General features: G+C 48.6%; 1 protein-coding gene across 2 annotated transcripts in view; it reads left to right on the forward strand.

Annotated features, from left to right (window-relative positions):
- The window catches only part of ATRX (ATRX chromatin remodeler), a 1,501,634-nt gene that overhangs the window by 232,629 nt on the left and 1,244,127 nt on the right, over positions 1–24,878 (forward strand). For both annotated transcript variants that reach the window (XM_085608236.1, XM_085608237.1), the window contains exon 7: positions 11,392–11,501. In XM_085608236.1, the coding sequence (XP_085464362.1) occupies positions 11,392–11,501 (110 nt within the window). The remainder of the gene's footprint in view (positions 1–11,391; positions 11,502–24,878) is intronic.

Below are 24,878 nucleotides of genomic sequence, written 5' to 3' on the forward strand. Positions count from 1 at the left end.
ACGCTACTACAACTGTCAGTGGTACCACATCAAAAACTGCATCTATCCCCATGCCTCCTAACCCAGAACCATGGAGAAATCAGGCACCCGGACCCAGCTCAGCTCAACCTGGCGATCTGGCTCCTGAAATCCTAGAATTCGGATACCTTAACCTTCCCCCTGATTGTATGAACATCATCATGGAAGCCAGACGTCCTACCACTAGAGCATGCTATGCCGCAAAGTGGAAAAGATTTGTAATTTACTGCCGTAACAATACAATCAACCCTCTAGATGCATCCATACAGCACATCATATGCTATCTACTCCATCTTCACAGGTGTAACCTGGCATATTCATCCATACGCCTACACCTAGCAGCGATCGCTGCTTATCTACAAAACAGGCAGCATTTATCACTCTTCAGAGTGCCCGCTATTAAAGCCTTCATGGAAGGCCTTAAACGAGTAATTCCTCCCAGGGCACCACCTTCCCCTGTATGGAATCTAAATTTAGTTCTTACACGACTAATGGGTCCGCCCTTCGAACCAATGCACAAATGTGAGCTACAGTTTCTCACCTGGAAAACAGCTTTCCTTGTAGCTATCACTTCCCTTAGAAGGGTTGGTGAAATACAAGCGTTCACCATACAGGAACCCTACATACAAATGCATCACAGCAAGGTCATACTTCGCACAAATCCGAAGTTTCTGCCCAAAGTCATTTCCCCCTTCCACCTCAATCAATCAGTGGAATTACCTGTCTTCTTCTCGCAACCCCAATCTGTTGCAGAAAGGGCCTTACACACACTTGATGTAAAAAGGGCGTTACTATACTACATACAAAGAACGCAACCCTTCAGGAAGACTAAACAATTGTTCGTTTCCTTCTCTCCACCACATAAAGGCAACCCCATTTCAAAATCAGGGATAGCTAGGTGGATTGTAAAATGCATACAAATTTGCTATCAAAAGGCAAAGAGAACATTATCTGTTCCCCCTAAAGCCCACTCTACAAGAAAGTTAGGGGCTTCTATGGCTTTTCTAGGGAATATACCCTTAGATGACATCTGCAAGGCAGCCACATGGTCTACACCGCACACCTTCACAAAACACTACTGTGTAGATGTGCATTCCAAGCAGCAAGCTAGGGTGGGCCAGGCTGTACTAAAGACACTTTTTCAAACAGCTGCAACGGATACCGGTGGTCGCCGCTAAGGTTGGGTACTGCTATATAATCTATGCTAAGTGTACAATCTGCAGCTCATATGCCTCGAACGGAATATGCTACTTACCAGTATGCATCTGTTCTTGGCATGTAGAGCTGCAGAGTTGTACACGCCCACCCGCCTCCCCGGCTACCTGTATCCGTTCCAGTACATCTTATTTAGATACAACACATGGGTTTCTCACTGTTATTACTACGCTCCATCATTTCCCTGTTGGCGAAAAACAATCTGAGGATGGAGCCGAAGCCCATGCGCAGTACGGACCGAAGGAGGAGTCACCAAACTCGTGACTTCCAAAGACTGTCCAAGAAGAAAAACAAACTGCAAACATCCGGGCCCAACACCAGATGGCGACCTATGCTAAGTGTACAACTCTGCAGCTCTACATGCCAAGAACAGATGCATACTGGTAAGTAGCATATTCCTTACCCCAGTATTGGAACTTTCATAGATTCTCATGCTTTGTATCATTCCCCGTCGTCGGAATGGGAGCCTCGGTAACAAAATATATATATATATACATATGTATAACCATAGAAACAAAAGAGAAAAAACAGGCCTAGGCCTCATCTCATTTTGTAGTATATCACCCTCTTTGTGTAAAAGAGCCCAAACTTTTGCCAGAGCCAATCAGCACAGCCTCACCCTCTGGAACCTTCCTGAGAGAGCTCAGAGCCTCAGATTTTTCTACCGCACGTTGTGCTAGGGAGTCTCCACTGAGCTCTGCTCAGTTTTTCTCAGAATTTAACTTTTGGATATCTTTATTGCCATTTTTGTGACAGAATGTCAGAAAAGGAGAAGAAAGCTCTATTTAGAGCTTGTGCCTCTTGTGGGAAGAAGAGACTGTTTGTGGAAGACAGACATGAGAACTGCATATACTGCCTGTACCTGGAACACAAGGCCACAGACTGTAAAATTTGTCGCACCTTCTCGACCAAGACCTTGAGAGACAGAGAGGGGCGATTGCTGACGTGGCTGCAGAAGTTAAAGACCAGGGAGGTCATCTCTTCGGATGAGGAGGAATCTATCTCTGGCACCTCCTCCAGGAGATCGAAGAAGAGGGGTAGGTCATCTCCCTCCACTTCTGCGGAACCCCCTCTCAAGGTTCCTCTCAAAGCCCCTCACGGGATCTCTGACAGGTCTGAGGAGGCTGGTCCCAAAAAATCTCCTCACGACAGTGTTAAGGAGAGGCAGGGACGGGCTACTGTGGACATAGCCCCTAAGGACAAGAAGGAGGTTGCTACATCTTCCTCTCCGTCCCAGAAGGAGAAACCTGTAAAAAAACATGCTGCAGAAACTCCTCAGTCAGTTCCACTGAAGAAACCGCGTCCGTCGACGCAGGCGAAAGCAGGTACGTCGACGACGATCTCCTCAGTTAAGCCTGTTTCCATGGGGTCGTCGACGAGACCGTCGACGATATCTACTTCGTCGTCTTCGACAGCGGTGTCGACGACGAAGACCACGTCGACGATGACGACGACGAGTTCGTCGATGTTGATGACTACAAGTTCGTCGACGAGACCGTCGACGGGTGCTCCGCCGACGATGAAGCATACTCCGTCGATGAAGAAGAAAGCTCCGTCGACGACTGCTCCGTCGACGACTGCTCCGTCGACGACTGCTTCGGCGACGACTGCTTCGTCGACGACTGCTCCGTCGACGACTGCTCCGTCGACGACGATTACAGGACTGTCGACGGCCTCATCGTCGACGACGATTTCAGCTCCGTCGACGACTGTTGCCCTTCAGTCGACGATGTCGTCGTCGAGTTCGTCGACATTGGTAATCTCGTTGCCATCGACTCCGTCGACGAGACCGCCGACGGGACCGTCGCCGACGAAAAATTTGTAATTTACCACCCAAAGATTGGTGATTACACCGGACATGACTTCCCCTAGGCGGGTCACGCCTTTGCCACCATCCATGCTTCTCGAGGACTCTGAGGAGGATGAAGAGGATGGGCAGTTTGGGGACGCATACAGCCCTTCGGACCTGAATGTCAAGCAGCAGGACACAGATACGGAGGAGTTTTATGATCCAGAGGTGCAGGAGGGGCACCAAAGCTTGACACATGGATTACGCCCCCGCTCTCTGAGGCAGGACCTGATTGCCTTGCCAGTGGCTTTAGTGTCGGATTTGCAACAGATGCTGCAAGACTATAAATCTCGTTTTCCGACGTTGCCGGATCGCACTCCAGTGCGTCCTTCTCCATTGGAAGTGCCACGTGACATGCCAATGGACTTGCCACCTCTACCAAGGGAGGTACCTCGTTCCATTTCACCGGTGCTGCCCTTAGTGGTTCCCCAACCTTCAGGTACGGAACCTGCTGATGATGACGCAGACGATGCAGATACGGACGAAGACGACGAGGGGCAGGTGATCACTCTTACAGATCCAGGGGATCCGGATGGGGACCCTGATGATACGCAGGATCCAGATGCTGTAGGCCGAGAGACAAATATATCGCCTCCGGCGGACATTGGTGGTTTCCATAATTTGATGGAACGGGCATCCAAGAGGTTTGGTTTGCCCTTTACGGTGGAGCAGTCCGACTGCTTCCTATATGACTTTAAAGCCCAATATAAGAAGTCTGTAAGATCAATTCCCATTATAGAACATGTCTGGGATGAGGGACTGAAGACAATGCAAAATCCAGCAACAGTTATTCCGGTTCTTCCCCGGCTGGAGAAGAAATACAAGGCACCAGAGGGCAGTCCTGCGTGTCTTCTAGGACAACCTAAGCCGGATTCCGTTATTTCACAAGCCGCACAAAGTAAATCAAAAAATCCGTCCACTCCATTAACCACGCCTCCAGATAAGGAAGGCAGAAGACTGGACAATGTGGGTAAAAGATTCTCCACCATGGCCAGCTTGTTGGTGCGTGCGGCTAATTCTCTGGCTATTCTGGGCAGATACGACCGCCAGATGTGGTGTGATATGGAACCATTCCTGGACCAGCTACCAGAAACTAGTCAAGACGAAGCCAGACAGGTGCTGATGGAGGGAGAACGATGCTCTTCGGAAGTAATCGACTGTGCGATGGACATTGCTTCCACTGCTTTCAGGGCTTTGGCAGGGTCAGCCGTCTTGCGCCGTCAAGGCTGGTTGAAAGCGACCTGGTTTCGCCCGGAGGTCCAGAATAAGATCTTGGACCTCCCCTTTGACGGAGAGATGCTTTTTGGTAAGCATGTGGATGACGCCCTCCAAAGCATTAAAAAGGACACCGATACAGCTAAGTCCTTAGGATCTTTGACCTACCGCAAAGTGCCATTCAAAGGGGCACGTGGTCGGGGGTTTTCTAACTACAGAGGAAACCAACGACAATATTCCACACAGTCTGGACAGTCCTATAAGGGTCAATATTCCAGCCAGCGCCAAGGACAGTCGGCGTCTTTCTCTCGGCAGTCCCAGAGAGGACGTCAGAATCGTCAGGGACGAGACAACGCCAAGAGGCAATAGCGGCCTCCTGGCTCTGGCTACTGTTCCTCCCCTACCACAAACACCGGTCGGGGGCAGGATATCTTTTTGTCTGGACAGCTGGGTGCGTTTAACATCAGACCGGTGGGTCTTGAATATAGTTCAGAGTGGCCATACGTTGGAGTTCCAAGATCTTCCTCCAACAAGAGCTCCGGACGCCCGTGCAGCGAAACATCTCCGACTATTACATCTCGAAGCCCACCAGCTTTTCATCAAGGGGGCGATAGAGCCCGTGCCACTTTCTCAAAGAGGCAAGGGGTTTTATTCCAGGTTCTTCCTGGTTCGGAAGACGGAGGATACATGGCGTCCTACACTAGACCTCAGGGAGCTCAACACCTATCTCATCAAGCTTTCTTTCAGGATGGTCACTCTCCAGGATATTCTACGACTACTCAATCCGGGAGATTTTTTGGCATCCCTGGATTTAGAGGATGCTTACTTTCATGTTCCAATCCACCCAGCTCACAGGCAATATCTACGCTTTACAGTAGGCAAGAGCCATTTCCAGTTCAAGGTGCTCCCGTTTGGCCTTCGGTCGGCACCCCGCATTTTCACAAAGATGCTGGCACCAGTCGCTGCTTTCCTGAGGAAGCAGTCCTTGGAAGTGTTCCCGTACTTGGACGACTGGCTCATCAAGGCTCCGTCGTTCAGGGCAACGTCTCAGGCTGTGTCAACTTGCATAAGATTGTTCGCCCATTTGGGTCTTCAGCTCAATGTGTCCAAGTCGGAACTGATACCCTCCAGGTCCCGGAAGTTCCTTGGGGCAATTCTGGACACGAGACGATGCACGGCTCGTCCGTCAGAGGAGCGTCAGGGCAAACTGGCCACTTCCGCTCGTCAAATGCTGCACAAGAGACATGTATCGGTTCGACAGTACAAGTCCTTGCTCGGATCAATCTCATCCTGCATACCTTTGATACCGCATTGCAGGCTTCATATGCGCCCTCTACAGGAGGAGTTGGACAAACAGTGGCGTCAGGCAGAAGGGTCGTTCAACGACAAAGTATGGATAACGCCTGCCATGCGCACAGCCTGCGAATGGTGCCTGGTGAAGGAGAACATCGCAGGAGGATTAACGTTCCGAATCCCTCCTTCTCCTTTGGTGGTGACCACGGATGCTTCCCTAGAAGGGTGGGGAGCTGTCCTCCAGGAGCTTCAGGTCAGCGGTCACTGGAGTCCAGCAGACAGACTGCACCACATCAATCTTTTGGAGCTGAGGGCCATTCACTTAGCCTTGCTGGCGTTCCTTCCCAGACTTCAGAACCGTGCAGTGCTGGTCCGGACAGACAACACTACGGCCATGCACTATATCAACAAACAAGGGGGAACGAGATCGCGGACGCTGTCCAAAGAAGCTCAGGTGATCTGGGAATTTGCGATCTCTCACGGGGTCACTCTGCGAGCCGAGCACCTGGCGGGGTGTCTCAACATCACAGCGGATGCTCTAAGTCGGCAGACGAAGGGGACACACGAGTGGGAGCTGGATCAGGCCACGCTGGAGGCAGTGTTCAAGAAATGGGGTACTCCGACCATAGACCTCTTTGCGACCCCGGAGAACGCCAAGTGCCGGTTTTACGCAAGCAAGGTTCCCCAGCGAGGGTCTCTGGGGAATGCCCTTTCGATTGCTTGGTTCGGCGCATTTTGCTACGCCTTTCCTCCGATTCCCCTCATTCCTCGGGTTCTCAGGAAGGTCAGGGCAGAACCATGCAAGATGATCCTCATTGCTCCAGCATGGGCGCGGCAGTTCTGGTACTCGGAACTCCTACTTCTCTCCCAGGATCGCCCGATTCGCTTGCCACTGATTCCATCTCTGTTGTCGAGAAATCAGGGGCAAGTCCTCCATCTGGATCCGGAGTCACTTCACTTGTCAGCGTGGCTCCTGAACACAGAGAATTCCGCCATCTGAATCTGTCTAAGGAATGCAGGGATGTTCTATCTCAGGCGAGGGCACCAAGCACTAATAAGACCTACAGGGCAAAATGGAAGAGATTTTGCCTTTGGTGCCAGAGGAATAAACTCCATCCTTACAAATCCCTGCCACATCAGATTTTGCCCTACATCCTGTCTCTGGCTAAATCAGGTCTGGCGCACTCTTCGATCAAGGTACATCTGGCTGCCATATCCCGCTTTCGACGGAAGACATCGGGGCCATCTCTATGGTCTGCAAGGATTGTTAAGCAGTTCCTTAAGGGGTTATTTAGGATGTTTCCTCCGATCCGACCACCTCCGCCTATCTGGCAGCTTAACCTAGTACTGGCTCAACTGATGAAAGCGCCCTTTGAGCCGATTCACAAAGCGGACTTGAAGTTCCTATCTTGGAAACTAGCCCTTCTCCTGGCATTGACTTCGGCTAGGAGAGTTAGTGAACTCCAGGCTCTCTATAGTGGAGCCTTTTCTACAGTTCAAGAGGGATGTCATGATTTTGAGAACCAACCCAAAATTCATCCCGAAGGTGCCTTCGGAGTTTCATTTGAATGAACCCTTAATTTTGAACTCCTTTTTTCCGCGTCCTTCCACTCAAGCGGAACGAACATTGCATTCTTTGGATGTCCAAAGATGCCTGAAATTCTATCTGGAGCGCACACGTTCTTTCAGAAAGTCTACTCAACTATTTATCGCCTACAGTGCACCACGGAAGGGGTTACCGCTCGCCAAGAGTGGCATTTCCCGCTGGATCTCCAGTGCAATTCAGTACTGTCATCAGGCTGCGGGCAAACCTTTGGATAAAAGGGCCCGGGCGCATTCTACGAGAGCGATGGCGTCTTCAGTGGCTCTCTTTGCTGGAGTGGCAATTAAGGACATTTGCAGGGCAGCAACGTGGAGCAGTGTACACACCTTCACGAAGCACTACTGCCTGGAATCGGTGGGACGAGCTGACGCTGCTGTTGGTCAAGCAGTCCTCCGGAATCTTTTTCAATGAGAGGTGAGCTTTCCCTACAATCCCTCCATCCTGGTAAGCACATTTGGTTTCAGTAATGGTTGTTTTATCATGTACACTGAGATGATTTTGTTAAGCCATGTATTTACCGAAATGTGCTTGTCGTGATCTACTGCTTGCTATTCTGATACAAAGCATGAGAATCTATGAAAGTTCCAATACTGGGGTAAGAAAACAAGTTACTTACCTGTAACTTTGGTTCCCCAGTATTGGTAACTTTCATAGATTCTCATGCGCCCACCCACCTCCCCTGGGAAAGCTCTGCCGGTTTACTAAGGTAGTGGCTGTTGGCACAACGGCTACGAAAATCTGAGGCTCTGAGCTCTCTCAGGAAGGTTCCAGAGGGTGAGGCTGTGCTGATTGGCTCTGGCAAAAGTTTGGGCTCTTTTACACAAAGAGGGTGATATACTACAAAATGAGATGAGGCCTAGGCCTGTTTTTTCTCTTTTGTTTCTATGGTTATACATATGTATATATATATATATATTTTGTTACCGAGGCTCCCATTCCGACGACGGGGAATGATACAAAGCATGAGAATCTATGAAAGTTACCAATACTGGGGAACCAAAGTTACAGGTAAGTAACTTGTTTTCTTGTTTAATTAACGTGCAGGTGCTATGGCGGGAAATGTTGCACCCTGGGCCAATTGGGAGAAAGGAGGGATGATTAGAGTGTTGATAAAAGGGAGGGAGTACGTGGTGTCTAATCACGGCTTGTGACGATGCTCAGAACGGAAGGATTTTAATTTTCCACAGCAGGTATGGGATGAGTTATAATGTTTGCTGCAAGGATATGGATAAATAAGATCGTGGAAAAATAAGTGAACGTTGTTGTCATAGAGTAATGTGAGACACGAGTGGAAAATGTAAAGGTCAGAGGGGCATGAAAGTGAAGGGTTTATGATGCTTTCACTAAACACATGATTACCCGGAGGTGCTGGAATCAGTGGGTTGGGGTTGAAAACAGAGAGACATTAACGATGAGAAACGGAGTACTGTAAAGGTTTATTGTTGATGTTTAAAAAACAGATGGTGACCTTAATGTTTCAGAAGAAACAGGTGGGAGTGTAGTGAGGAAAGCATCAAGAAAGATAAACAGGAATGAGGGTAGTTTGGGAATGAAGTGATATTTACAAACGAAGGAAGGTAAAAACCTAGTGACATGGTTTAGTGGAGATATTGGCTCATTAAGCAAACAATATAACAGGGATAGGAGTGCTAACAAAAGATTGCATTGGTGTAAAATATCGAGTTGCAATGTTAATTTGAAACTGTGTTTAATCAAAAAAGTTTTGGCTTGTGTCTTTAGATAATGTAAAATGTGTACCTGTGTTTAGATTCTTAATTGGCAATTATTTTTATTATCATTCATAGTGACCCCTGATGAAGGGCGCTTCGCAGCCCGAAATGCATTGGGATTTTAATAAAACACTGCTGGTGATGAACTTTGCATCATTCGTATTCTTTCAAGAGGCCTGGATGGGCACAGTTTGAATATTAGAAACCTGAAAATAGGCAGTATTTTCCAAAAGTGGATTCAAATCGCACAAAGAAAATGAAGGTTAAAAGATGATGAATATAGATTCAAATGATTACATGGATGAACTCAATGGGTACATATGCGCCAAAGAAGGAGGCGTTCAGCTGTGCGTCTGGTTGGGGGCAAGAGGTTGCCCCATCTCTATTAACACTACGCTTTATCAGAAGCCTTACTGCTCACCCACACTATCACAAATAGAGAGTAAGGTATTATCTACTTTTACCTCTGTAAGCCTTTGGGAATCCACTGGACTCTGTGCAAGCTATACCTTACTTTGGTATAGTATATACAGAGCCAGCTTCCTACAGCTATACAAACCTATTGCCAATAATTTGAAAGTATTGCACAGATGTTTACCTACCTGTAATTGAGTTCAACTTGGATCAGAGAAATAAAAGTAACGAAAGTAATATTTTTCTACAACCGTTGGCCTGGAGTCAGACATTGTGTTTTCCTGCCTTGTATGAGTATGTACATCAAATGGATTCACACTACTCTCTGATAAGCTTGACTACTTAGCCCAGTACTAAATTGTGAGTGTAAGGTATTCTCTTCTTTAACCTCTGCCCTACCTTTGTGGACTTACTGGACTATGTAAACACCATACCTCTTTTTTGTATAGTATATACAGAGCTATCTTCCTACAGATATGGATTGGAATGGGTCCTGCCTTATCGGAGGCTAAACTTAGTTCCTTGAGGCGCTTGACCCCCTCCAAAACTATTTCCACTTCAGTTCTGGAAGTGTCCAAAGGGCCTGCATACAGGCATAGACCGCCTTCCAGCCAGTAATGTAGCAGACAACCCAGTGCTTTTGGAAATCAGGATCATCTGACATTGTCATCCGAGGCACTAGTCCCTCCAACTCCTCTTCCCCTCCTGAATTGGCCAACACACTGCTTTAGTTTTCTCCAAGGGCCCATTCCAGAGTGGTGGACAGCAACAAGTACTTCGTACTGGGTTGGCGATCAATCATGTCTGACAAATATGTCTTCCAAATTGTTAAAAAATACTGTATCCCACTTTTACTCTCCTTTGCACCCAAAATCCCTCCCGCAGCTGAACACATTTTATGTTAATTTTAAAGCTCTCCAAGAAGCCATGCTGACCAAATGGTACTTAGAACATTGTTTTAGGCATCTACAGCCTTTGCTCAGTGCAAGCCATTTCAGAGGTTCGAGTACTACCCATCAGTCGCTCAATTTGCAGGTTGAGGTTCTTAAGATTTACGTGGCCTTGTCTCTCTCCCAAAATGCGAGCCGGTAGTGAGTTGCCCGTTCTTGCACTTGTAAAGGTTTTCTGCCAATCATTGTCTTCATTACTTTACCTTTTTAGTTCACAGATTCTCCAATGTTTCTCATCTCTATACACTGACTCTTCACCTAAGCAATCTGAAGTGGAGTCTGTACCCTATTGCATTGTGGGTTTTGGGGGAGGTATTACTAGTCACCTCAAGGCACTTTTTCAACATAAAACCAGTTGTACTGTATCAAACCTTACACTAAATGGTAAAAGTGTGCACAGCAAGTAATTCTGCATCTCCACAAGCTGCAAATTGATTGTTGGAGGTAGATCACTTTTTACCTTCTCCACCTTTCCTGTAAGACTAAGTTGCCTGTGGATAGCAAGAGTAAGGGCGGTAGCCTCCCTATGTGCCACAGAAGGCCGAACAAAGATCCAGAATTAATCTCAGTGGTGCTATGGAACAGACAATTGGAGTGAACAGTAGAAAAGCATATTTTGTGTGGGGAGTGGTTGGCAACCATGCATCAATTAGGTTCATTTCGGAAAACATTGACTTCTAGACTGTTAACCATGAATCAATGTTTCAGCTTCCCCCAGTATCCAGATGATTGCACACATTTCCACCATGAGCATGTCTGTAAGCTAGGGCTGCAGGGATGTTCATCAATTGGTTGTGGGTGTTGTGAAGTGTCTCAGGAATGCCTTTGTAGACCTGGTTGCCATGTTTTATCTTCTGGGACTGGAGTAGCACAAGAAACCTGAAGAAAGCACTGGCTGTTCATCCGTGCAACTTGTGAAAGTCAAGTGGCGAATTGATTACTAGGCAGTTTAATTTAAAGCACAACAATATTGATGCCTTAAGAATAAAGTGTTAAATGACAGTAACTACTACCTATTGAGCTAGAATCTCTAGCAGCCCAAGAAAAGGCTCACAGGGCTGTAAAGGTCATTTCAGCATATGCTTTTTCTCCCCATTGTTTTAGAGGAAGGCCTGCAAGGAATTGTTAACTGTTCAGCTTGTGGACAGCAAGTAAATCATTTTCAAAAGGATTCAGTCTGTAGACATCCAGCTTTAAAGGTGCTCATATGTAAGGTAAGTCTCATCTAATTTTATGAATGTATTTCTTTAATTTGTTTAAACACTTCTTCAGTGGCCTAACATTTAAGTTTATTTTTTTTTCTCTTGTAATTTCTTTATTGGTTTTGTTTTTAGGGTAATGACATAGCAGTGATCACATGATGTTACAGTTATGATTAGCTTGAAATTGTGTCACGGTGCATGTATTGACCCATCGTACCCCGCTTACAATGCACATAATCCCTCCGTGGGCCTAACATTTAAGTTACTCCATCAGATGGCTGTCTGTTTCACTTCAAGCAGCAATTCTATTTGAAGTGCTGGTGCTCTACATTACGATCATCACTCAATATGAGTCCGAGGCATCACTTGAATCGATCCAATGCATCTATCCAACGCACCCAAAGACACCATCTGTAGCGCCCCCAAGGCTCCTCAGTCAGCTCCATTCTCTTCAACACCTACATGACACCAATCGCAGACATTGCCTGCACCCATGGAATCCACATCATCTTGTATTCCGAGGACACTCAGCCCGTTCCCCCCCCCCTCAGCCCGTCCTTCCCCCCCCCCCCTCAGCCCGTCCTTCCCCCCCCCCCCAGCCCGTCCTCCCCCCCCCCCCTCAGCCCGTCCTTCCCCCCCCCCCTCAGCCCGTCCTTCCCCCCCCCCCTCAGCCCGTCCTTCCACCCCCCCCCTCAGCCCGTCCTCCCCCCCCCCTCAGCCCTTCCCCCCCCCCCTCAGCCCGTCCTCCCCCCCCCCTCAGCCCGTCCTCCCCCCCCCCCCCACAGCCCGTCCTCCCCCCCCACAGCCTGTCCTCCCCCCCCCCCTCAGCCCGTCCTCCCCCCCCCCTCAGCCCGTCCTCCCCCCCCCCTCAGCCCGTCCTCCCCCCCCCCTCAGCCCGTCCTCCCCCCCCCTCAGCCCGTCCTCCCCCCCCCCCTCAGCCCGTCCTCCCCCCCCCTCAGCCCGTCCTCCCCCCCCTTAGCCCGTCCTCCCCCCCCCCTTAGCCCGTCCTCCCCCCCCCCCTTAGCCCGTCCTCCCCCCCCCCCTTAGCCCGTCCTCCCCCCCTTAGCCCGTCCTCCCCCCCCTTAGCCCGTTCTCCCCCCCCTCAGCCCGTCCCCCCCTCAGCCCCCCCCCTCAGCCCCCCCTCCCCCCCCTCAGCCCGTCCTCCCCCCCCCTCAGCCCGTCCTCCCCCCCCCCTCAGCCCGTCCTCCCCCCCCCCCCCCCAGCCCGTCCTCCCCCCCCCCCAGCCCGTCCTTCCCCCCCCCCCCCCCCCAGCCCGTCCTCCCTCCTCACCCCCCCCTCAGCCCGTCCTCCTCCCCCCCCCTCAGCCCGTCCCCCCCCCCAGCCCGTCCTCCCCCGCCCCCCCAGCCCGTCCTCCCCGCCCGCCCCCCCAGCCCATCCTTCCCAACTATATTCCAGAACACAGCTCTTCATCATCTGTCCTGAAAAGAGATTTTACTGACAGTTATTACATCATCTAGAAGGGCTCATGAGCTTCAAGCGCATTGCAGTCAAGAACCCTTTATGGTTTTTCATCACAGTAAGGTGTCCCTAAATACTTGCCCCTGTTTCTTGCCTAAGCTTGTCTCCGATTTTCATCTCAGACAGAGTGCTTCGCCTGCTGGATGCAACTAGGGTTCTGAAATATAACTTGGGGAATACAAAAGTTTCAAGATGTTCTGAAGAGCTGTTTGTCATCCCTGGGGCTGTTTGCTCAAGTAAAACCTCCAGAAAACAGACCTTAGCTTGATGGGTAGATATTTGTTTATTTTGTGTAATTTAACTATGAAAGATGGGCTTAAAATGCATTACACACCAGTATGGGTCATTTTTGTGTGCATCAACAAGACCGGCCTAAGTTATTTGCCAAGGGAACTCTCAAAATAATCCTTAGCACACTGAAATCTAGAGCAGCATTAAAAATCTTTTAGTAACTAACTACTCGTCAGTGGAACTCCAGATTTCACTCTGACCAACAAGAATTACCCATTCTTAGACAAATAAAATGCAAGTCTAGCATCATTGCCATCAGTAGTGTTCGCCTCAAAGTATGTATCCCTAAGGAGTGATCTAACATGATTGTATGATCGCTCATCACATGAGCATTACATGTACAGGGGACGACAACTTGGGAGGGGGGGGGGGGGGTGAAAATATCAAATAATATGCACTCTGAATCTAGGCCCGATTTACAGCTTGTGGGTGTTACCCAAGAGAGGTAACCATAAGAAAATATTTACGTTTTCAATGGCAAGTATACCCTAACATTGATAATTCTGTCTAGCTAGATGGATGTCAGGCATCATAGGTTATTCACGTAAAGCAAACTGATCCTTTCCCAGATAACCAAAGGCCAATTAATGAGCTGTAAAGGGGGTAATGCTTCTCATATTTAAGCTGTCTATACTGTGGATATTTGGAAGGTGGTTCATGCCTTTGCCAAACAATACTGTATTCACTATTGCTCCATGACTAATAATTTGGCCGGACAGCTTTTCTTTGTAATCATTTTTTCATGATTTTAAATGTCAGTTATTTTCTTTTTCTTCTTCTTTAAGCTTTATTGCGGTTTGATTTGCCATAAAAGCACATAAAAAAGCAATTCTATACAATGTTAATCAATCAATACAACTCATGCGTATATCACAATTGTATAACTAAGTTGTTAAACATATATCCTTTAAAACTATAAAATTTAGATAGTGTCTAGAGCCCTAAAATTGATAAAAACAATGGTTATTATACTGATAAAATGCTAACAAATATTTGGCTACTGCGGACACAATCACTGCATTGGTGTCAGTTTTTAAGATCCTAAAAAAAAACAGGGTTCCGCAAAGGTTACATAACCCATTCTATGAGTGGCGTCTACCGCCCACGTTTCCTGGAATAAGCAGATCTCGTGTAAATCCACAAATGTGCACCAATCCGGGATGTCTAAGTTGGATGCGAGACCCGCTATATTCCAGGATAAAATTTTGAGGTTCTCCTTCGTCAAGATCTGCCTATTTCCCAAAGTTCCCTCCTGACCAAGCCTGGCAAGACCACGCACTACAGGACCGGCTGGATGCTGGTCCGAGTGTGGGCGGGCATTCTGATGTTGTGGCAGGGGTATAAGGTTATCAGTCACAGGAGGAAGTGGGCCATCCCCTGGCTCCCCTATGGTTGCATAAGGTTTTCCCTCAGGGAACATTTTTGCTTCAGTGGAGGGTGGAAGGTCAATTACGATGTTCGCCACCCCCAAATAATCCATCCTGGTAAACTTCAAACCTTCCTCCCTTTTATTAGCACCCATTGGATGGACCATTAGGGGGCTGGGAGACGTATGAAGTCAATCTACTTGGTCCAGCGAATTATATCTATTGTTTACTGGAAAGCCCAGCTCCTCACCCCTAACCTGTCCACCCCTACTTCTGTCTACATAATGCCAGGAATCCTCTTGCTGAGGCCATAGGTCATAAGGCCTGTGGTTGATGGCGCGGTGTACATAGGCCGTTTGGTAAAAGTGATCTAGCCTCAGTGTTTTGACAGTTGTATCAGGGCTTGTATGGTGCCTACTACATACATAGTCAACTGCAATATGATCCTCAAAGTTAATAATTACACAGTCCCCGTCCACATTTTTTGGTTTCCAACCCACCCACCCCACCCTTCTGACAAACAAAATTTTGCTTTGGATGGTTCTAGGCGAGGGTCTATGGGTGTTCAACCAATGCATAGTCTTATTCTGAAGTTCCCCGTACGATTCATGTCTGTCATTCGTCAGCTTAGGAACCCCTATAAGGACGACCACGTACGGAGCACAATCCGGGGGTAAATTGATGCATGGTAGATCTGAAGAGAAGTCGTTTCCCCAGGCTCGGTTTGTGGACTCTTTTCCTGGAGTTTTAATTTTTACAGGATTAGCCGGTGGCAAGGGCTGTGCCTTTTTCACAGCTGTGGGACCAATTTTAGGGCCAATTTTGCTGGAGCTTGGGATAGATCCCTGGTTAGTGGTCACAATGGGTCGACCATTAGGAGTAGTAGGTAGTGGCTTGTGCTGGGTCTGCGGGACATTCGCTGTGGTGGCCAGGGCTTTAACTTGAGCTTGGATGGCCAATGGATCCTTTGCTAGACCCATGTTTTTCACAAGCAATTCCTCCATATTCCCCAGCCTTTTTTCTATAGATTTCAATCTTTGCTCCATGGGCTGGATAACAGTAGATAAAACCTTACTTAGTTTTCCCACCAGTAGGTCTAAGTCAAGGGGACATATAGGTATGGAATCGATGCCAGCCCTAACAGAGCTATCTAAGGAGACCACATGAGCACTGTGCTCAGGTTGTTCTGCAATTGGGGGATCCAGTTGGCTGTTACGTTTAGACTGTTTGGGTTTTCTACCCCGAAGTGGGGCGCCGGCCCTCTTCCTTTTAGGGATAGCACCCTCTTTGCATCTTATCATGTCCGGCGGGTTTTTACTCAGTTCTGAGTGGGCCGGTGTCGTGTTTGTAGTCTGCCCACATAATAGTAGGGTTGGCCCATCCGCCAGGTCTAATATGTTACTTTCGGTGGGGTTTAAATTGGTAGAAATCCCTTCAGTAACTATATTTTGCTGGGAGAGACCTGGTGAACATGCTTGTGCGGCAGGGCCCAAGGAAGATCTCCGTAGGAAGACCGGGTCCTGGGATAGACGGCGTTCCGTCATTGCAATTTCATGTTCCAATACCGATGATGCTCTCAAGATAAATTGATCTAGGGTCCCAGCTACATGCCCTGTTGGTGTCGGTTTCGTACCCCTTCTGGCTGCAATAATAGTCAAAAGTTAAAATTAGGAACAGGTTGTAGATGGTACTCACAGTTCCCACTAGAGGTCAGAGGGTTGGCCCGGTCTGGTCTCCTTCGGTCTGTGACGGGCGTGGACGGGCCCGCCCTTGGCCCGGGCTTCACCCGGCCTGTGCGCGTCACGTGGGACGGAGTAGTGGGGCCTATTATATACCGCTGCTGTGTTTGGGGCGTGGCGGCTGGTCGTCTCTGGTCCAGGTGGCTGCTGGGGAGCGTAGTTCTCCCCTCCCGTATGCCCCACAGCACTGCTTCCAAAACTGGGGAGTGTGGTTCTCCCCACACCTTATGTCCAATGCGTCTGCTTTTCTATTCCGGGGAGCGTGTTTCTCCCCACGCCGTATGCCTAATGCCTGCTGCCTGTCACCACGGAAACAACTCTGCGAGCATCTCCCGCGGAGCGGGAGACGCGAGAGGTAGATATCCCATGATGTATGTTTGGGGCGTGGCGGCTGGTTGTCTCTGGTTCAGGTGGCTACTGGGGAGTGTAGTTCTCCCCTCCCGTATGCCCCACAGCACTGCTTCCAAAACCGGGGAGCGTGGTTCTCCCCACACCGTATGTCCAATGCTGCTGCTGCTGCTTTTCTATTCCGGGGAGCGTAGTTCTCCCCACGCCGTATGCCTAATGCCTGCTGCTGCCTGTCACCAGTTCTTTTCTTTGATTGCGGTTCCCACCTCTATGGTAGGAATTCCTGTTCAGCGGTGCAATTTATGGGTATTAGGTTGTATCCCACAATGCTGACTGAAGTTACTTGTAATGAAAAATTTCCTAGCTATCGTAACGGAAAGTTTCATTTCTATTAAGGTCTTGGAGGCGAGGATTATGCCTTCTCTCTTCACTTTATTAAACCGCAGCCAACAAATAGCAAAAATACTTTTCCCATGAAACGTAGGGAAAAGGTAGTAAGAAAAAATTGTCCAATTGGTCGCAGACTTGGATCCTCCAATCAGGGACGACGTGGACCAACATAGTCTGACTCCACTGGCTTCCCATCCTCTTTTGAAGCACGAAGTCAGCCGGTAGTTCACATTCATGAGTCTTGTTTGTTTGATTCAGATCCTACAAGAAAACAGGAAATAATTATCTATCCAACCCAGGTAAAGTCAAAGCCTGTGGAGACAAAAGTCAGTGTGACATAGCACAATCACTTAAGCCCTCTGTCTCAAAGCATACAGCGAAAAACTGTGTTCGAGGCATATGAGCTGCAGATCACACACTAAGCATAGATCGCCATCTGGTGTTGGACCCGGATGTTTGCACTTGTTTTTGTCTTGGAAAAGTCTTTGGAAGTCATGAGAGAGGTGACTCCTCCTTTGGATGATGGTGCGCATGGGCATCGGCTCCATCTTCAGATTTGTTTTTTTCCACCATCGGCCTCTGATGTGTTTCTCGCGCTCCAGTTCGTAATCGTCACCGATTCCATACTCGATGTGCAATCCTTCACCCTACTCCGGTATTGTTTTCGATCTCAATCCCGTTGTAGCGCATCTCTTCAACATCGAAGTCCTTGATTCCGGTCGTCGACAAAGGCCTTCGGGCCTACCTGGGCCTTAGTATCTGGTTTATGGAAAGGACGCCATTCAAGAAATTTCCTCAATGTGGTTCGAAATTTCCCCACACCGATCTGCATGTGGTGTGCAACCTCTGCTTGTCTCCGGAGCACAAGGCATGAGATTGTACAGCTGTGAAGACCTTTCGAGATCGTTGAGCCAGGAGAACAATGGCTTGCTCGTCTGCACCATCTTCCAGGAGGGCGTTTATGTACCTGAACTGGAGCTCATCGAAGAAGGCCCCGTCAGTGCCTCCGAAGCCGATGACTCTGACATCACTCCTGGGCAGCGGGTCGTAAGTAGAGACGTCGACCCCGACCCCCTCCCTGCACCATCCAAAAAGGCTGCGGTCACACCTTCACTTTCGGGCCCAGGTGCATACCGAGAGACTGCTTCACATGCCCCGCCCTCGGGCTCGGCAAAAAAGCCTGCTAAGCCTTCAGGCGACTCTGGCTCGAGTCAGTCTACCATCGGTACCGAGCGGACACCGGCACCGAAAAAGAACCCGCCCTCCTCCTCCGTGCCGATTGCTGCCTCCACATCCAAGCACTCTGCACCAAAATCTACAGGCACCGCCCTATTGACTCTGAAAAAACACTCTGAGCCGAGCAAAAAGCTGAACCCTAAAGCTTCGGATTCACAGCCTTCGGAGCCATAAAAAGCCTCGGATCTGAAAAAACATCCGGTTCCACAAGTGGCCACAGAGACTGTTAAACATCACAGTTCTAAGCCAAAGGAGCTCAAAACCGTTCCAGAGTCTGTGCCGTGCAAGTCTTCCGAATCGAAACGGTCAGCGCCGAAAGACCAACCTCTATCAGAAGAGGTATTTAAACCAGACCCTAAACAGAAAACTCTTCTAAAAGACCCTAAAACTGGTCAGCTGACTTTGAGTACAAAGAGACCATTGGATACGCCTGTACCGGCTCCACCACCTAAAAGAAGGGACATTGCCACATCTCCCATCGGGGTCCCTTCCCCACCTCCACCCCCACCTCCACCCCCACCTCCTCCACCCCCACCCCCACCTCCACCTCACCATTCGCCTACACCATCTCCTCCACCAATGGATGATGATGACACCTCTGATGACACAGGAAGGGGTGCGGATGATAAACCACTAGGGGATCCACCTTATTCCCCTGACCCCTGGGACGATTATAGTATGCCAGATGTCCCTAATGTTCCACAGGATGACATCTACCCCTCCAGGCCTTCCCCTCTGGAGGACACAATGGGTTTTCATCAATTTCTACACAGAGCTGCCCAATACCACAGGGTTGACTTACATACTGACCCTGTGGAAGAGGATTTCCTTATGGACACCATTGATAACCCACAAAGGTCCACCACTATTCTGCCCATGCTAAAAGGCGTTACCAAGCAGGCACCGGAGGTATTTAAAGATCCTGTCAGGGCTAGGGTTATAAAGCCCAGGATTGAGAAAAAATACAAGGCTGCCCCAGCAGACCCAGCGTACATTAAGGGCCCCGTACCACTAGACTCCCTTGTAGTCTCCAATGCTAGAAAGAGGGCCAACTCTACAACATCAGGGGACGCTCCACCCCCGATAAAGAGTCCAAACTCTTAGACGCCTTTGGCAAAAGAACCGCTTCACAGGCAGCTAACATATGGCATATCGCCAACACTCAAACACTGTTAGCTAGGTACGATAGGGCACATTACAACCAACTTGAAACCCTATTGCAACACCTTCCGGGCAAATGTAAGGACAAAGCCAATCACCTTATTCAAGAGGTAAAACTCATCACCAACACCTATATTCGTTGCGCGCTGGACGTGGCAGATACCGCCTCCAGAGCTGTCAACACAAGTGTTCTCCTGCGTAGACCTGCTTGGCTACGCATTTCAGGTTTCAAACCTGAAGTACAAAGTTCCATCTTAATACAACCATTCGATTAGGAACACTTATTTGGCCCTAATGTTGATTCATCCCTTGAAAAGGTGAAGAAGGATACGGACACAGCTAAATCAATGGGAGCCTTGCAATCGCAAGCTCCCAGACGTTCCTTTCGTCGTCCCTCTTACAAGGGCACCTCCAGAGGCTACTCCTCTGACAACCCCTCCACCTCTTATAAGCCTCCCTCCCAGTCTACATTCACCAGAGGCTACCAGAGAGGAGGCAACAGAGGCAACAATTACAAAGGTAGAGGCAAGACCAACAACACCCGCTCTGCAACCACCCCTACCCAGTGACACCAGATTCCCACACCCATTGTCCAAAGGCAATGCGATATCGATGAATTGGTCAGGCAGATTTGCGTACGCTTTTCCGCCTCTCCCACTCATTCCATTGGTGGTGCGAAAGCTACAGCAACACTCACTGACTCATTCTAGTTGCTCCAACTTGGGCCAGACAACCATGGTACACCACATTACTAGAACTCTCGGTGGTTCCGCACCAAAAACTGCACCTCTCCCCACGCCTCTTAACCCAGAACCGTGGAGAGATCAGACACCCGGACCCAGCTCAGCTCAACCTTGCCATCTGGCTCCTGAGTTCTTAGAATTTGGTTACTTTAACCTTCCCCCTGAACGTTATTAAGGAGGCTAGACGTCCCACCAATAGGGCCTGCTATGCAGCCAAGTGGAAAAGATTTGTTATATATTGTCATAACAGCACCATCAATCCTCTAGATGTTACCTACTACATCTTCAAAGGTGTAACTTGGCTTATACATCTATTAGGTTGCACCTTGCTGCCATAGCGGGCTATTTACAAAATAGGCAACACTTATCAGAGTACCTGCCATCAATCAAAGCATTTATGGAAGGCCTCAAAAGAATAATTCCTCCCAAAGTACCATCCTCACATGTGTGGAATTTAAACATAGTTCTCACAAGACTAATGGGTCCTCCATTTGAACCTCTACATAAATGTGAGCTACAGTTTTTAACATGAAAGGTTGCTTTTTTAGTAGCCATCACTTCTCTTAGAAGAGTTAGTGAACTCTAAGCACTAACCATTCAGGAACCTTTCTTACAAATACATCATAATAAGGTTGTTCTACTAACTAATCCTAAATTCCTCCCTAAAGTTATTTCTCCCTTCCACCTCAATCAGTCTGTAGAGTTGCCAGTGTTTTTCTCGCAACATCAAACAGTCGCAGAAAGAGCTCTCCACACTCTAGATGTCGAGAACACTGCTTTATTACATTGAAAGAACAAAACCTTTTCGCAAGACAAAACAGCTTTTCGTATCCTTCTCACCATCACATAAAGGCAACCCCATATCAAAATCTGGGATAGCAAGGTGGATTGTCAAATGTATACAGATTTGCTATCACAAAGCAAAACTAACATTGTCGGTTCCCCCTAAAGCCCACTCTACCCGAAAAATATGGGCTTCAATGGCATTTTTAGGGAACAATCCCTTACATTACATCTGCAAAGCAGCTGCATGGTCTACACCGCATGCATTCACAAAGCACTATTGTGTAGATGTGCATACAAAACAGCAAGCTAGTATGGGCCAGGCTGTACTCAAAACATTATTTCAAACTACTGCAACAGATACTGGTGGTTGCTGCGAAGGAGGGGTACTGCTATACAATCTATGCTTAGTGTGTGATCTGCAGCTCATATGCCTCGAACGGAAAATGCTACTTTACAGTATGCATCTGTTCTTGGCATGTAGAGCTGCAGATCCACACACGCCCACCCACCTCCCCGGCTACCTTTATCTGTTCCAGTATTATCTTATTTAGATACAGCATTCATGAGCATCTTTTCTGTTTCTCACTAAACTCCATCTTTCCCTGCTGGCGAAAAACAATCTGAGGATGGAGCCGATCCCCATGCGCACTATCATCCAAAGGAGTCGTCACCTACCTCGTGAGTTCCAAAGACTTTTCCAAGACAAAACCAAGTGCAAACATCCGGGCCCAACACCAGATGGCGATCTATGCTTAGTGTGTGGATCTGCAGCTCTACATGCCAAGAACAGATACATACTGGTAAGTAACATTTTCCTTACTTACATACGGGAAGGGCAATGATCACTGAAGTACTCCGGGTGGGATAATCCTCGCCTCCAAGTCCTTAATAGAATTGAAACTTTCCGTTACGATAGATAGGAAACTTTTCATTCTATGTCAGGACTGGAGGCGAGGATTATGCTAGTTCAAAGCTTACCCACCAAGAGGTGGGCCATATCCAACTCAGGCTAAAAGTCTAACCTTTTAAACGTGGAGTCCGAAAACCAGTCCGCCTCGTTGAGGAGGTCCTCCAAGCGGGCGCGTAAGCCAAAAGCCTTAGAAGCCATAGCCTCGCGAGTTGAGTGGGCTCCAAAATCTCCAAGGTTAATTTCTGCCTCTTGCATAACCTACCTATTCCATCTGGCTATATTGGGAGAAGAAACCGTTTTAAACGGTTTGTGTAATGAAATAAGAAGCTGTCACTCTCCTCGGGGACGAAACTCCTCTGTTACCTCTTCATAAGCTGTCAGGCAGTGAACCACACACAGATTCAGGGATTCCAGATACTCCGGGTAACTGATGACTCTCGTGTGACACTTCGTCTGTCGGTGGAGAGTGAAAGTCACCCCTTTAGAAGTGAACATTCTGCCCGTGATATCCAAAGCTCACACGTCAGACGCGTCGACAGGAAATGAGGCAGAACAGCGTGGCTAGCTTGGCTGACAACTCTTTCCATGAAAGGAACTGGTTGTGTTGCCAAGACGGGAGGAGATTAAGAACCTGGTTAACATCCCAGGGGGCTGAATACCAGGGCTCCGGAAGAAGGGACAACCTAATGGCTCCTAAGAGTCTGCAAACTAGGGGGAGTTCACTGACCGTTGTATTATCCAGTGGAATGTGCCCTATAGAGATAGCCGATCGAAAGGTTTTAATTGATCTTTAAGCTAGTCCCTTCGAGGCCAAATGGACCAGGAAATTCAGATTATGAGCAACCCCTGTGTCCATGGGATTAAGACCCCGTCGCATACACCAACGGGTCCATCTGCCCCATGTGGATCTGTACCGCTTGTTCGTACGGTCTGCCAACGCTCCGGACATGAGCGCTTCAGCCTTGTCCAAAAGGCCTGGGATTTGCCAGCATCTCCTGTAATCCGCCAGGCCATGAGCCACAATGAGTTCTCCAGAATCAGAGGATGAGGAACTCGGTCGGTATTCAGGAGGAGAGCCGGAAAATGGGGGGAGTATGATTGGAGAATCCCAAGTAAGTTCCAGAAGAACTGGCACCAAACTCTCGACCTCCACAGGGGAGTGATCATAACCACCTGTGCGCGTTGCCTCTTGATTTGAGCCGTTGCTCTCGTTATCATTGCGAATGTTGGGAATGCATAACCCTGTTCCAGACTCCAGTCTTGGAGAAAGGCATCCGTGGCCAATGCCAAAGGATCTGGTCTCCAGCTGAATAAACGCGGAAGCTGATTGTCTAATCTTGAGGCAAATAGATCCATTGAAAAAAGGACCCCAATAGTCGTTCAATGACTGGAAGACCTCTTGATCGAGTTTCCAGAGACTGGAATCTCTGAAATTATGGGAATGGAAATCCGCTACCAGGTTCTCCTGCACGGGAAGGTACTCCGCTGTGACAGACACCTGATGATCCAGGCAGTACTGCCAAAAGCTGGCAGCCAAGTCTGAGGGATTTGGATCTCGTGCCCCCTAAATGGTTGATGTAGCGGACGGCCGAAATATTGTCCATCTTCAAAACAACTGAGGGCTGGACCAAGTCTCTTGTCCAACGGCGAAAGAGCCAGCTTGAAGCTCTAGACAATTGATATGAAACCTCCGTTCTTGAGACCACAGTCCTCCTGTGGAAAACTCGCCGCATCTGACCCCCCAGCTTTGCCTGCTGGCATCAGACTCTGGCACTAAGTCTGGGGTGGACCCAAATATTGCCCGGCCGTTGCAGGCTTCCATGTGCTCTAACCACCATGTTATTCTCTCTCGTCTTCTTCCAACTGAGGGACCTTGTAAGAATAGGGGCGTCCCTTCCTTAAGTGAACCGCTTTGAGGCGTTGGAGCTCTCGAAAATGAAGCGGGCCCGGAAAAAATAGCCTGGATGGAGGCAGAGTGAAGACCCACAATCCCGGCCACTTGTCTTTGAGAGAACTGTGGTTTGGTGAGCGAACGTCGTAATTTGTTGCGAATTTTGGAAATCTTTCTGGATGGAAGGCTGAGTGTTAATGACGTAGTCTATCACAAAGCCTAGAAAGGTAAGGGACTGAGAGGGAGTTAGGACGGATTTTGACTCGTTCACCACGAAGCCCAAGCCCTGTAGAAGATACACGGCTGTTTTGAGGTGGCGAGTGAGCTGGTGAGGACATGCGTCCATGAGGTGCATGTCATCCAAGTAGACAATCATTCGGATACCCCTGGATCTCAGGAACTCCACTGCTGGCCTGAGGACCTTGGTGAAGCACCAGGGGGCCGAGGAGAGGCCGAATGGGAGAGCGGTAAACTCGTAAGTCTGTTGCCGCCATATAAATTGGAGGAAGCGACTATGAGGAAACATTGGCACCACCTGGTAGGCGTCTTTCAAATCCAGCCTTACCATGCAATCCAGAGGTCCAAAGACATCCCTGAGGAGGTGAATCCCCTCCATTTTGAAATGGTGGTAAACCTGCCACTCGTTGAATTTGCTGAGGTTGATTACTGGATGCTTGACACCATCTGGTTTGTCTACTAGAAAGATGTTGCTGACGATCCCCCGTGGGGGAGGGGTTTTCTGGATGATTGCTCCTTTGACCAGCAGGGAAGAACCCTCTTAATCTACCAGGATGGACTCCTGCTGAGAAAATTGAATGCAACATGGTCTCGGTTCTTGGAAGGGTTCGTCTATATACTATATATGGAAACCTTGAACCGTTTGGAGTACCCAGGAATCGCATGTGATGAAATCCAGGCCTGGAAACAATTCCCCAGCCTCCCCCCTTTTTTTCAGTTGCAAGAAGGGAGAACACTCACTGGGACTAGAGAAGGAAGCTGCACCACAATATCCATGGCCCTTGCCTTGCCGACTTCTCGTGGGATAGAA

Source organism: Triturus cristatus, chromosome 5_2, assembly GCF_964204655.1.
Source record: "Triturus cristatus chromosome 5_2, aTriCri1.1, whole genome shotgun sequence".
Lineage (NCBI taxonomy): Eukaryota > Metazoa > Chordata > Amphibia > Caudata > Salamandridae > Triturus > Triturus cristatus.